General features: G+C 35.7%; 2 protein-coding genes across 2 annotated transcripts; both read left to right on the top strand.

The window, feature by feature from the left end:
* Positions 1 to 6,217: 6,217 nt before the first annotated feature.
* On the top strand, positions 6,218 to 9,434 carry LOC111706216 (nicotinate phosphoribosyltransferase). Its single transcript, XM_023479029.1, has 5 exons — positions 6,218 to 7,320; positions 7,457 to 7,608; positions 7,699 to 7,865; positions 8,696 to 8,764; positions 9,188 to 9,434. The coding sequence occupies exons 1-5, from the start codon at positions 6,266 to 6,268 to the stop codon at positions 9,407 to 9,409; spliced, it is 1,665 nt and encodes a 554-aa protein (XP_023334797.1). The 5' UTR covers positions 6,218 to 6,265; the 3' UTR covers positions 9,410 to 9,434.
* LOC111706256 (histone deacetylase 8) lies at positions 9,351 to 12,827 on the top strand. Its single transcript, XM_023479090.1, has 8 exons — positions 9,351 to 9,434; positions 10,323 to 10,381; positions 10,825 to 10,952; positions 11,073 to 11,171; positions 11,583 to 11,986; positions 12,247 to 12,336; positions 12,466 to 12,546; positions 12,760 to 12,827. Exons 2-7 carry the CDS (start codon positions 10,330 to 10,332, stop codon positions 12,482 to 12,484), a joined length of 792 nt encoding a protein of 263 aa, XP_023334858.1. The 5' UTR covers positions 9,351 to 9,434; positions 10,323 to 10,329; the 3' UTR covers positions 12,485 to 12,546; positions 12,760 to 12,827.
* The last annotated feature ends 249 nt before the right edge of the window (positions 12,828 to 13,076 follow it).

Raw genomic sequence — 13,076 nt, 5'->3', positions numbered from 1 at the left:
GGGGGGGGGGGGGGGGTAAATCTCTCTCTTGTACCCCCTAGACAACCCCCCACAAGCCAAATCTCTCTATTTATATACTTTGCTTGTCTGTCTGTTGTTGTCCGTTTGTATCCAAAACACGTCCAAACGGTTATATGTATGCTCAGAATGTAAAAATTTGTCTGTAAGCGTAATTTCAAGTTAACCTCCAAACAAGGATGGCCATGCCTATGCTTTGTCTGATTTAGCATAAATTAGATATAATTTTTTAATTTAAAAATATTGAATACAAGCTGAAGGGCCAGGCGTTGTCCGTATAAAAGAAAAATTTGAAAAAATAGTTTTGAAAAAAAATAAATTTTAATTTTTTTTAGAAAACAAAAACTTTCGATTGAAAACAAAAATTTTCGATTTTTTTTAGCCTTACACAGTAGACAACCCCCGGCCACCCACGAGTGTCCACAAACAAATTCAGCCCATTCGGTCCAGCCGTTGGGCCGTCTATAGGCAGCATATATATGAATGTCTTGTTTTATTATATAGATAGATTTTCAATTTTAAAAGTGACTTATGCATTTCTGCTACAGAAGAAAGAAATAGGAGTTAAACATTGAAAGACAATATCTTCTCCATTATTAGCCAGATAAATGTTTCAAGGGTACCGGGGTTAATCGAGCATTGCCATTCTATCTTTGCATGGAGGGTAACTTGAAATTACACTTTAATTGCGAATATAAAAGTAGGAACTTATTAAAAAATCCAGTTTTTAAAATAACTGTGTTTGTACACATACAGGTTTCTGATCCCGCGATTATCAAATCCAATAAAATGTTTCACTTTATCAAATGCTTTGTATCAGTCCAATAAAAGAAATATATCTGTTTGCAACTCTTCTCTCATTGGCTAACTAAACATTTCTCTTCTCTAACTGGTTGAATTTGAGGGGGGGGGGGGGTTAAGGGATTGGGGGTAAGGAATGGGAGAAATAGTTTTAAAGATTTCTCAATAGGAGGCACTGTAATACATATGAAATATACCTATTCATACATATTTGAAAGCTCAATATTTTGTTTTATTATTGTACAATATTTAGAGATGAGGGAGGGAGGGAGGGAGGGATGGGGTATAAAATAGAACATGATGTAGATCCTATATTAATATAAAAATACAAAACGATTTAGAATATAAACTGTAAAGTAAGTAGTAGAAGATGTAACTAACTTGTAACTATAATTTACACGAGCAGAATGAGATGGATGTTGTTTATTACTGAAACTAATTCACACCATACTGTCCAAATATTATAATCTTTCATATGTATGAATTATTTGACATCAAACAAATATTACTTAATTTCGTTTTCATGCAAAATACTGCAGTACGAAAATTTCAATTTTTCGTATTCATGGGCATTGCACATGACTTGTATTCATGTGCAATATCACGAGGAAATTATGACTTTAATTTTGTATATAGGCAAAATTGTGTGCAAATAAAATTTATTTAATTCAAATGAATGCGCAATTTTGTGCATAACTGGTTTTGTATTGATACAAAAATGATGCGGAATTTCGTGCAAAAAAAGTCATTTCGTGCAAAACCACGCAACTGTTGTGCAAATCAGAAAAGTAAGGATTACCTCGTTGCAAAGGTGATAAATGGAGAGGCAAATGAGGACACCTATGAGAAACTATGTAAATTTGAAACTGCTCTTAATAAAGTAATCCTAGCATTTATTGAAAAGGCTCTTCAATATGCTGGAAATCCAATAGAATTGTTTACCTGGTGCGAGAAATTGGAAAATCATTTGTCTAATCATGTGTGGCAAACAATCCCAAGCGATGGAGTAAAATATATGTTGTTGGCGTGTATCACAGGAGAGGATAGACAGGAGATAGCACTCTTGCAGCCTACAGGAGATAGAATAGCATTAGATACGCATAGAACAGGAGAGTTCTTTACTGAATTATTGAAAAAATTCTCAAAAGAAAAAGAGGGAAAAGGCAGAAAACTGGAATACAACAACAGAAGACAGACAAGAATAAAAGATCCCAGGAGATATTATACTGACAAACTAAGGCTACTGTTTTTGTTATTGTGATTGCTTAACTATGTCATTTATAACAGCGTATAAATTGTAATTACGCTGTTAAAGACCCAATTCTAATCTACTGAAGAAATATACCTTAGTTAATAAAGAAACTCTGCTTTGATTACAGTGTAGAGTAATTGTGTCCTCGTTGAAACATATGGACTTGGTATTTGGTATAGATTGATTACGAGCTTTTTTGATAGCTAACTGTGTTCTTGTTGAAGTAACAAACATACGGCTGAGATCACACCTCAGTATTTGGTATAGATCGATTACGAGCTTGTTTGATAGCTGTGTCCTTGCTGAAACATACGGGCTGAGATCATACCTTGATTATTAAGAGATTGTCTGATAGCTACACTTGTGTCCCTGTGTGACATTTAGAGCTCAATTAATAGCTTGTTTGATAGCTTACCTTGTGTTCCTGCATGTTGCATTTAGAGCTTCGTTAATCACTTGTTCGATAGCTAAGCCTGTGTCCCTTGGCAAATAGCTAGTGTAGGTACTGACACTGATAGCGCCTAGTGGTAGTGGCGTTGATTGTTCACAGGGTTGTAGCCATTTGGATCGTGTCCTGGTTGACTTTGATAGCAGACAGTTGTACCTGGATAGATATGTTTCTAGGACTTGTTATGGAGTAGGCGTTTACTACAGTTTAAGATTTGACAAATGAAACAGGGCAGAAATTATTAAATAATTGAATAAATGAAATTCAGTATTAACCAGAAAAACTGGAATAGGAAGTTGACTTCTAGACTCAAGTTAATAGTTCACACTGCTGACAATGGACCATCAGGTTTCAAGTCAAAACACATAAACTTGTTCTTTAAAATATATTAATATACAGTCTACTGAATTTTAATCTCAGTTTTCAGGAATTGCCATCTAGGGAATTTTGAGTAAATCCATTTTTAAGATATTAAATTATATTTTCGGTCTAAAAACAAATGTATCTTTAGTTTCAAGACTTGATAAAGCTGATTTTGTTTTTTTTTTGAGATATTTTTTTATTGTTAATGGCAGGGTCTCCAAATTTTGTGAGTTGACCTTAACAGTCTTAAGACACGTTTTAGCAAAAATTTAAAGCCATAAGTGAAGACGGGCCCCCTGTAGGAACACAAGGGGGGGGGCGTGTGCCCCGGACCCCTTCAGTTACGGCCCTGTCTGCAAGTTTCGGAGACTTTTCCAAAGGGTTCATTTCATGGCCGCGTCGCCTTCCCGCCCTCGTCCAACAGTCAAAGGATGCACCTTAGTTTTGTATCCTTTGAAATCATCATATGAAAGATATTCGTAATTCTAGTTTTTACCTCCCACTGAAAATTCATGATTAAAATTCATGAAAATGAATGATTCGTCAGGGAACTTTAATTAATTACAACGTCATGCTTAATTAATTAGAATTTAGATGTAAAATTCTATGGTCATATTGTATTAACCTAAAAACAAGATGAGAATTTGAATCAACCTGAAGGAAGTGGATGGTATCAGATCATTAGGGTTTAAAGTTAAATATCTGGGTCTGGAAAAAATTTAAGAGGTTTTCATGGTGAATTTATGGGTCTTAAAGAAGAATGGTGCAAGAAAGACAGGAGCAGACAAATCAGTACCAAAAGATGTCCTTATTAAATATAGATTGATTATAATTGTTTAGGTTTCTCATACATTTGAGTTCTGAAACAAACCTTATTTTCATGAAGTACAATTGGAACCAGGGTAGCTCCCACATTAGCAAACCTTTCCATATGTGTTGGATGGGAGAACCTGATGCGATTTTAAAATTGATTGTTACAACAATGTGCTCTACAGGATGTTTTTTGATGACTTATTTTTTTGATAGCATGGAACTAAAGAAGAATCACCGAATGTCAAGCCGAATCCAAAAATGAAGGTTTAAAGCTCCTTCGGGAAGGAAGACGAAGTCGTGTTAAATTATGATTTCAGAATGATTCAACGATTCTAATCTCAAACATTAAAAATTTTTGATCTCATATGTATATATATGTAAAATCATGCAGATTCAAAAATCTTAATCTCCAGATTACTCAAGTTTATATCCTCAGGTATAAGTACTGATTTCATATTTAAACTAAAATTCCACCAAACCTGTGAATCATGAGATACTTGTAACAATTCTTTCATATATGATGATAAGCTTGAGTTTTACTAGAAGTCCATTTGTTTTATTTTTTCTCCTGATGCAAAATTTGTCATTGTTAAAATTAGCACTTTCCTTATTAAAATCTTCCGGATCTTCGTGGTCGAAAAGTCTCTTTTTTGGGCCAATTTTGGATTATTTTTTTCCCCATTAGACAAAAAATCATTTTTTTCCTTTTTTCTTTTGTTTTTCTAGACGAAAACTGTCGAAAAGTCAGTCCATTGCAACTACCTTTACAGAAAGATTTATTTTTTCTATTGAAGTTTATGTCCTTTTTTGCCATTTTATTTTAAGATGAAAAGTCAGCAAGTACGTTTGCAAAATTATTCTATCCTATTCCTAATACGATTGAATTTTAATCATTGGAGAGCTCTGCAGATGAATTTAGTTAGTATGAGCTTTTTGAGGTGACTTGGATTAGAAAATAATAGAATTGTTGAGGTATTTTTTCCCCGCCTTCACGACGTTTATTAATCGATAAATCAAAAATACAAAGACGACCATGAAAATAATTCAATATTAATCAAATTAGTTTGCGGCATACGTAGCATCGCACGCGCATCGAATACCGACCGACCAAAGAAGCAAGCGGCTTGCGTTAAGTTGACGTTAAGTTTGACGTTTCTGGTTTCTGTGAAGTGAATTGCCCGAGGATTCTGTGTATGTAATCTTCTCAGACCCAGATACTTTGGATTACACAATGGATTATTGGGTCCGTTCTAGAGAACGATTTTTGGACCCCCCCCGCCCTTCCCCCCCTCCTATCAAATGACCACTTTTTCAACAATTTTCAATTAAATTAGTATTTATTTAGGGTTAGGTTAGGTTAAGGCACTTTCTTGGCCGAGCGCTGCGGCCACATGGTCAATTATATCTATGTAATACATATAAGATTAGTATATATTTAGGGTTAGGCTAGGGTAAGACACTTTCTGGGTCCGTCCTAGTATACGATTTTTGGACCCCCCCCCCCGCCCCCCCTCCTATTAATTTTGTACATGACCACTTATTTATCAGCAAATTTATTATTATTTTTTATTATTATTTAGGGTTAGGTCAGGTTAAGACACTTTCTGGGACGAGCGCTGCGGCTAGGACAGGCTAGGGGGCCGAGCGCTGCGGCCACGGTTTAGGTTAAGTTCTGACACTTTCTTTTATTTAGGGTTAGGTTAGGTTAATACACTTTCTGGGCCGAGCGCTGCGGCCACATGTCTTACATTTAAGATCCTCTTACATTTCAGATCCAATGACGATTTTTGGAACGAACGACTTAGTAAACCCGGAATGCCGGGTCACCTATCGAAACCCATGAATACGCAATTATTGTAAAAATCTAAATTTCAAAAATTCTTAAAATAAAAAGTCTTTGTGTTGATACTCAGTTCAATTTTGTATATTACATTAATTTACATTAGTAAACTCCCAAATTGTCAAAATCGTTATTTTCGTAAAAATTCTTTGATTTTTTGGGCTTTATGTCGCAGGAAATTATCGGATTGCATCGTCCACCCTCTTAAATAGTTTGTAAAATTCATCCTCAAATTTGATCTTTCCTGGCCGAACTTTATCATCATTTTTTACTTCAATCATGAATGTATTTATCTTGTTACTTACCTTATCCTTTTTTCGACTTAGAGCCTAAGTTTCTCTGTTTTGTTTATCTACTTACCATATACTTTGAATACAGACCCGGTATTTTGAGATTTCAAGATTGTCCATAGTCAAAATCGACGAAAATTAGTTTACAAAGGATAAAAATTTCAGGACTTATGTAAAAAAAATAGATGATGAAGTTATTGATATTTTGATTTTCGGTGGCTCTCCATTGCGGTGCTTTTGATGGGGTTCCTCTGCGCGTCCACATCCACATAGTTCAGTAGGATATCTTTGAAAAGCATTTTCCTGAGGATTAGTAATAAGGAATTGGATTTTTCAAAATAAAGGTGCTCTAAATCTTTAGTCCGGGAAAGATAATTCCCCATAAACCTACAGAAAGAATTATAATTAGTTTTTTTCAGAGATAAATCTATGTATTTAATATGTCACCTGAAAAGCGATCTCGCGTTGAATACTCGCCACCTGGAAATGAGAGGATCAATACCGTGATAGAACCCCTCCTCACCGACCTGTACCAAATAACCATGGCGTACGCGTACTGGAAGTCTGGGAAGCACAACACCATCGCCACCTTCGATCTCTTTTTCAGAAAGAATCCGTTCAGGGGAGAATTCACCGTCTTTGCTGGACTTCTAGACTGTATTGACTTTCTGAAAAGGTTTAATATCAAGGATTCCGATATCGAGTATTTGAAAACTCTGATGCCGCACTGTGAGGATGCATTTTTCTCCTTTTTGAAAGTACTAAAACCTTCAGATATCGTTATTGAGTCGTTGTCGGAGGGTTCCGTGTGTTTTCCTCGCATCCCCTTGATGACTGTGACAGGACCCCTAATCATGGTTCAACTACTGGAAACTATATTCTTAAACTTGATCAACTACGCGAGTCTGGTTGCAACAAACGCGGCCAGATTCAGAATCGCTGCGGGCCGCCGAATGAAATTGTACGAGTTTGGACTGCGCCGAGCTCAGGGTCCTAACGGCGGACTGTCGGCTTCTAAGTACTCCTACATGGGAGGGTTTGACGGTACCTCGAATGTTCTTGCTGGAAAGCTTTTTGGAATTCCGGTTAAAGGAACTCACGCACACGCATTTGTCTCGTCCTATCTGAACATGAAGGAGATTGAGGGAAAGACTCTGCTTCCTAATCCAGGGTTTAAACCTGAAGGGGACCAGGATTTTCTTTCCCTGGTCTCTCACCGACATACTCAAGTTGCAGAGCTACTCAAGCTCATGGGAACAGAGAGCAGCGAGGGAGAGCGCGCTGCGTTCGCCAGTTATGCGCTTGCATTCCCGCACGAGTTTCTTGCACTCATCGACACCTACGATGTTTGCAAGAGTGGAATTTTAAACTTCTGCGCGGTTGCGCTCGCTCTCAATGATCTTGGTTATCGAGCAGTTGGTGTGCGGATTGATTCTGGGGATTTAGCGTACTTATCAACTTTGGTGAAGAAAGTGTTTGAAAAAATAGCCGCAAGGTTAGTAACAACATTTTAACTTGTACAAAAATATGTTTTCTTTGAAAAAATGCTAAATATGAAATAAAGTTTACCTAGCTATCTTATAAAAAGAATTGGAATTAAATCAAAACTAAAATGATATTAATAATTACAGGTTTTCTGTTCCCTGGTTTACTGATCTTCAGATCGTCGCATCCAACGATATTAACGAAGAAACTATCCTCTCGTTGAATGAACAGGGACATCAAATCACGTGTTTAGGGATCGGAACTCATCTCGTCACGTGTCAGAAGCAACCAGCTCTAGGTAAGGTTATGAATATCAGAACATGTGATTATGTGATTAGTATTTATGTATTATGAATATTTTTTAAACTCTTTGTATTTAATTTCTTAGGTTGTGTGTTTAAGTTGGTTGAGATTGACGGTATGCCCCGTCTCAAGCTCTCCCAGGACGTGGAGAAGGTGACGATGCCTGGAAGAAAGCGTGGATACCGTCTCTACGGTATAGACGGGTTCTCAATCCTTGATCTATTACAAACTCCAGAGGAGGAACCTCCACAGGCAAGCTCACAGATGGATTTTTGAATTGTACTTCATTACTATTTTCAATGTACATAAAAATTTTTTAAAAACCGCCAAAAAAGCAAAAACTAGACTATATAGTTGCTTGCATACTTGGAGAGTACTCTCATTCTTATATTCATCTCAGAAGAAGATAGATCTTCATCTAGATTTCTGTTAAATATCTTGATATTTTGGGACTCTCTAATTTTGGTGGGTAACTGGTTCCAATCATCAATTACTCTTTGGTAAAGAAATTACTTCTGATGGTGGTGTTGGTTCTCTGTTTAGTCAGCCTGGTTCTATTATCTGACTTTCTGGTAGCTCTCACAGATACTTGATTAACTCTTTTAAACCAGAGTAAATCTCCTTCAACTTCCAGGGTTTTGTAGGTTTGTATTAGATCATATATAGTTCTTCTTGTTTCAAGGGAGATAAGTCCTAGGTCTTTGAGTTTTTCAGTATATCCAACTGATTTCAATCCACTTACAATGTTCACAGCTTGCATTTGGACTTCTTCTTTAAACGTAATATCCTGTAGTGAGGTTGGAGCCCAGACTGGAGTAGAAAACTCGTGGTGAGGTTTGACATAGGTGGTGAATAATCTGAGAAATATATTCCTGTCTCTGAAGTGAAAGGATCTAGTTACTGCTTCTACACATACTGGGTTTTAAATATTTGTTGATAAACACTCCAATATCTCTCTCCTCTCAACACTGCTCAGAGCACAGCCATTCATGGTATAATTAAACTCAGGGTTTCCACTTTCAAAATGCATATTTTACATTTCTCAGTTTGTATATATATATATGTAATATATGATAATTTAGGCTGGAGTCAGGGTTCTTTGTCGGCATCCCTTTGAAGAATCAAAAAGAGCTTATGTTGTTCCGCACAAGGTTAAAAGATTTAAATTAGACCCAAAACTTTTGAATAAGAAAAGGATTTACGCTTGTTACGAATAGTTTAAGTCCTCTAAAAGCGTTTAAATCCAGCCTTATATAGTATTTAATCTGTAGTTTGCATATTTATAAATCACGACTTGAAACCCTTTATATTAATTAATATTTAAGAAAGAAATAAGTTAATAGCTTCAGGGAACCAAAAATGTTAGAAAAAAGACCGAATAATTTCAGAGCAGTCGTCTCTGAAGTCTTATCCTGTAATTTCAATATTAATAAATAATAAAATAATAATATTTGAATTAAACAGTTTAATCTCATATAGTAGTTACCGGTTCTGCGAATTTTCATTTTTACAGTTTTGACAATCAAGTTAAAAAAAAATATATTTATTTGCCATGTTTAAACTTATCATATTAGGTTGAGGAGCTGTTTGATAAAGTTTGGGGACCTGGAGTCTGCCTGGAGACTCAGTCCCTGGAAACTACTCGGGAGAACGCTCAGGAATCCTTGAAAATACTTCGTCCTGATCACAAGCGTAGTCTCAACCCAACGCCTTACAAGGTTTCAGTCTCAGATAAACTATATCAGTTCATTCACAAACTGTGGCTGGAGAACGCACCCATCGGAGAATTATCCTGATCCGGGCTCTGAACCTGCACCCTGAGTAAGGATACTTATTTATCCGTACTTCTCTGTGGGTGTTGGTGTTGATAGTTAAAGTGTTCCTACTAGGTCTTAAAACTGGATCTGAACGTTATTTTGTTAAACTAAACCAGGAATAGTTTATTTTTATAGTTTAATCATGTTGTTATATTTGTTAACTTTCTTCCCTATGATTTCAAATTATGCTATTCCTATTGTGTTNCTCAGTCATATTTGAGTATGTCATACATTTACTCTTACGTACAGTCGTATGATCTTGTTTCCCTTACTCTAGTGCCATAGTTTATATTGCCCTATAATGCTGAAACTCTTTATATATATAAAACATTTGTCAACATTAATGTAAATTTAACGGATATATATATATATAGATAGATAGATAGATAGATAAATGGATAAATGCTTATTACATTGCTATTCTAAATTAACCGGAATAGTTTGTTGATTGATAAAGACATGAAAGTCGTCTTTGACCTTTTATTTGGCACCCTAATTTAAGCATTTTTATAACACAACATAAAATAACCCTAGTTCTGGCATTTCCAAAATGTAGACCACATTTTTGTATGCTCTCATAATCACCGGAGATATGAAGGATTTTTTTTTCAGAGAATTAAACAATTTTTATTATTTAAGTTAATAAATTGAAATCTTAACAAAATTTAATATCTCTGGATTTTTTGAAAACCAAAAAAAAGGCAGACCACATTTTAGAAAATGCATGACTAGGGCCATATGGTGGTTATTGTTAAAGTTAGGTTGCCAAATTAATGCCGGATACTAAATCTTAGATAAAAAAACAACTTTCAAGTATATCAATAAATTAGTCCAGTTTATTTAGAATAGCACTGTATAATCGTAGCAAGGAAAATAAACTAGTTATTTTTAGAAAGAAAATGGAGAAGAACTGTCAGCCCAGTGTGGTTCAGGAAGAACTAAAAACTAAAGGTTAAAAGATAAATTTCTGTTTTATAAACAAATAATATTTCAAATCTAATTTTATTTTTAAATTCTGGAGGGTTTCAAACAAAGCTTTCTTTTCTGAATAGTTTTTGATTAGAAAAATCGAGCTTAATGTCGTACCTATAATTACTTACAAGAGGAAGAGTCTTAAAATGATAAAAGTCGATAATAAAATATTTGTGCAAGAAATGCAAGGTTCATGAATTATATATGTTTTACTCTCTACAATGTAAATATTTAAGGAGAAATCTAAATTGAAATTATGTATAATATATATATATATATATATATTAATACTTTGCTTGTCTGTTTGTGGGACCTCGCATGACCCTAGGGTAGGTTTATGGATGGTCAGAATTTAAAGTTTGAGAGTAAATATTTTCTGTTAAATTTCTTCGCCTTCTAACAACATAATTGAACGTATTCAGGACTACCTAGACCGGAAGTTGGATATATTTGCGACCGGAAGTTGGTTGATGAATGCGCCAGGATTGATAAGATTGGAAAAAGATCTTTGATAGTTCATTCTCTTCTCTCTACAACCTTACTTATTAAGGCAAGGTCAGTTCTACGAAACTAATTTCAAATAATCCCCCCCTCCTCCAAGAAATTGTTGTTCAGCAATAAACTCTTGGTTGGATTGATTGGATTACAGGACTAACTATTTGTTGTATAGAGACTGAAACTGTTTCCCCTAAGACCGGCCATTATAGATGATCTCCGGGTTTTCCACTCTCAGGAGTACGTGGATTTTCTTTCCAATCCAAACCTTCAGGTAATAATAATAATAATAATAATAATGTATTTCCACAAAATTCGGTCGAGGACTTAAAGGTCTGAGACCGTTGTAAGTTTAGTCCTGATAATGTAGGATATATAGAATTTGTTTTAAACAAATTATTTGACCTGAGGTTGGGAATTTGTGTGAATTCTTACGCTTAAATGCCTGATCTTGATATCCAATGTGGGCACTTTAAATTTGAGGAGAAATGCTTGATCCCACAATTAAAGGGATCCCTGCAGGTTATAGCGAAGTTGAATTGAAATAATCCGCGCAAGAAAATAAAAATACAAGTCGCAATCCAATGTTGCAAATATTTGATTGTGCTGCAAGGAGTTATCAAGATTGTATAGAAATTTCAAAAGATTACAAAAAATTTTCCTTTTTTGATATAAATCCTCCTAGGATGAAGAAGAGTTTGGGCTTGGATATGATTGCCCTGTTCTAGAAAACATGGATGTTTTCGTTCAGACCCTGGCCGCTGGGTCATTAACGGCCGCCGATCTCCTACTGGAAGGCCGAGTACGTGTTGCTATTAACTGGTCCGGGGGTTGGCACCATGCCAAAAGAGACTCTGCTGCGGGGTTCTGCTACATCAATGATATTGTGCTCGCCATCCACCGCCTGCAGCGGAGGTTCAAGAGGATCATGTATGTTGATCTCGACGTTCATCACGGGGACGGAGTTGAGGACGCATTTTCCTCGACTGACCGTGTGTTGACCTTCTCCGTCCACCAGCTGGAGACAGGGTTCTTCCCTGGGACCGGAGACTTGACAGAAAATGGGTTCGGACGTGGCAAATATTATAGGTTGGAAGCTTATTTTTAAAAGAAACAGAAAATGACTTTCCTCGTTTCTTAATCAACTGTCCAGTTCCACTTGGTAGTTGTATTGAAACTCTATTTCTGAAACTGTTTTTTTTGTTGCAAATTTTTAAAGGAATGCCCAAAATGTGTGTCCCTGGTGTTTCATGATAAACTAAATGGATCAAGTAGAATGTGATGTTTTTCTAGGGAAACTCTAAACTATTATGTTTTGTAATTTCAGTGTGAATATTCCCTTGTCCCAGGGCTGTGATGATACCACCCTCTGCTCCGTGTTTAACTCTGTGTTCCCGCTTGCTGTTAGTAGATTCAACCCTGATGCATTTGTTGTACAGGTATATTTCTAATTTTCCTTGCTCTTTGTTGGAAATGTGATTGAATAGAACTGGTTGATCTCTTTAAATATTTTCTGACTTTCTTTTTTGTTAGGTTATTTGCATTATTTATTGTATTATTTGTTCTAGTGTGGCTGTGACGGGTTAGCAGGCGATCCTTTGGGAGGGTTTAATCTGACTCCTCTTTCTCTCTCTCAGTGTACTAAACAGGTTAATATCTTCTTATCTAAACCTTTCTCCTCAATCTTTTAATCTTTCTGATATTAGATTATTTTTTTTTCTCATGATTAATTCAAAAAGCCCGTTTGACAGCAAAAAAAAAGAATTTATTTGACTTTTTCGTCTAAAATGGTTTACATGGTCTTTCCCGCAATGTTTTGCTATATTTCATGAGATTTGTAATTGATTCTATATTTCTAACAGGTTGTAGAAGTTGGTTTACCGGTTCTGCTCTTGGGTGGAGGAGGTTATAATATTCCTAACTCAGCCAAGTAAGACCTTCTTTCATTTTCATAAATGAATGCCTCACTCCAGCTTTACAAGACTTTAAAGAGAAAATACTTTGAACACGATGTTTCAGTCAAAACATTAAGAATAAAAGAAATGAAACTTTCTAGAAAATGTTTTAAATGGTATTTTTTCAGATGCTGGGCCAAGGTAACAGCGGATATCCTTGAAGTTCCGCTTCCTGAAGATATTCCGGATACAGATCCGTTCTTTCTCCAGTACGGTCCTGACTA

This window comes from Eurytemora carolleeae, unplaced genomic scaffold (assembly GCF_000591075.1).
Source record: "Eurytemora carolleeae unplaced genomic scaffold, Eaff_2.0 scaffold70, whole genome shotgun sequence".
Classification (NCBI taxonomy): domain Eukaryota; kingdom Metazoa; phylum Arthropoda; class Copepoda; order Calanoida; family Temoridae; genus Eurytemora; species Eurytemora carolleeae.
Note: the sequence above shows the minus strand (reverse complement) of the source record. Positions and strands in the feature narration are given on the sequence as shown.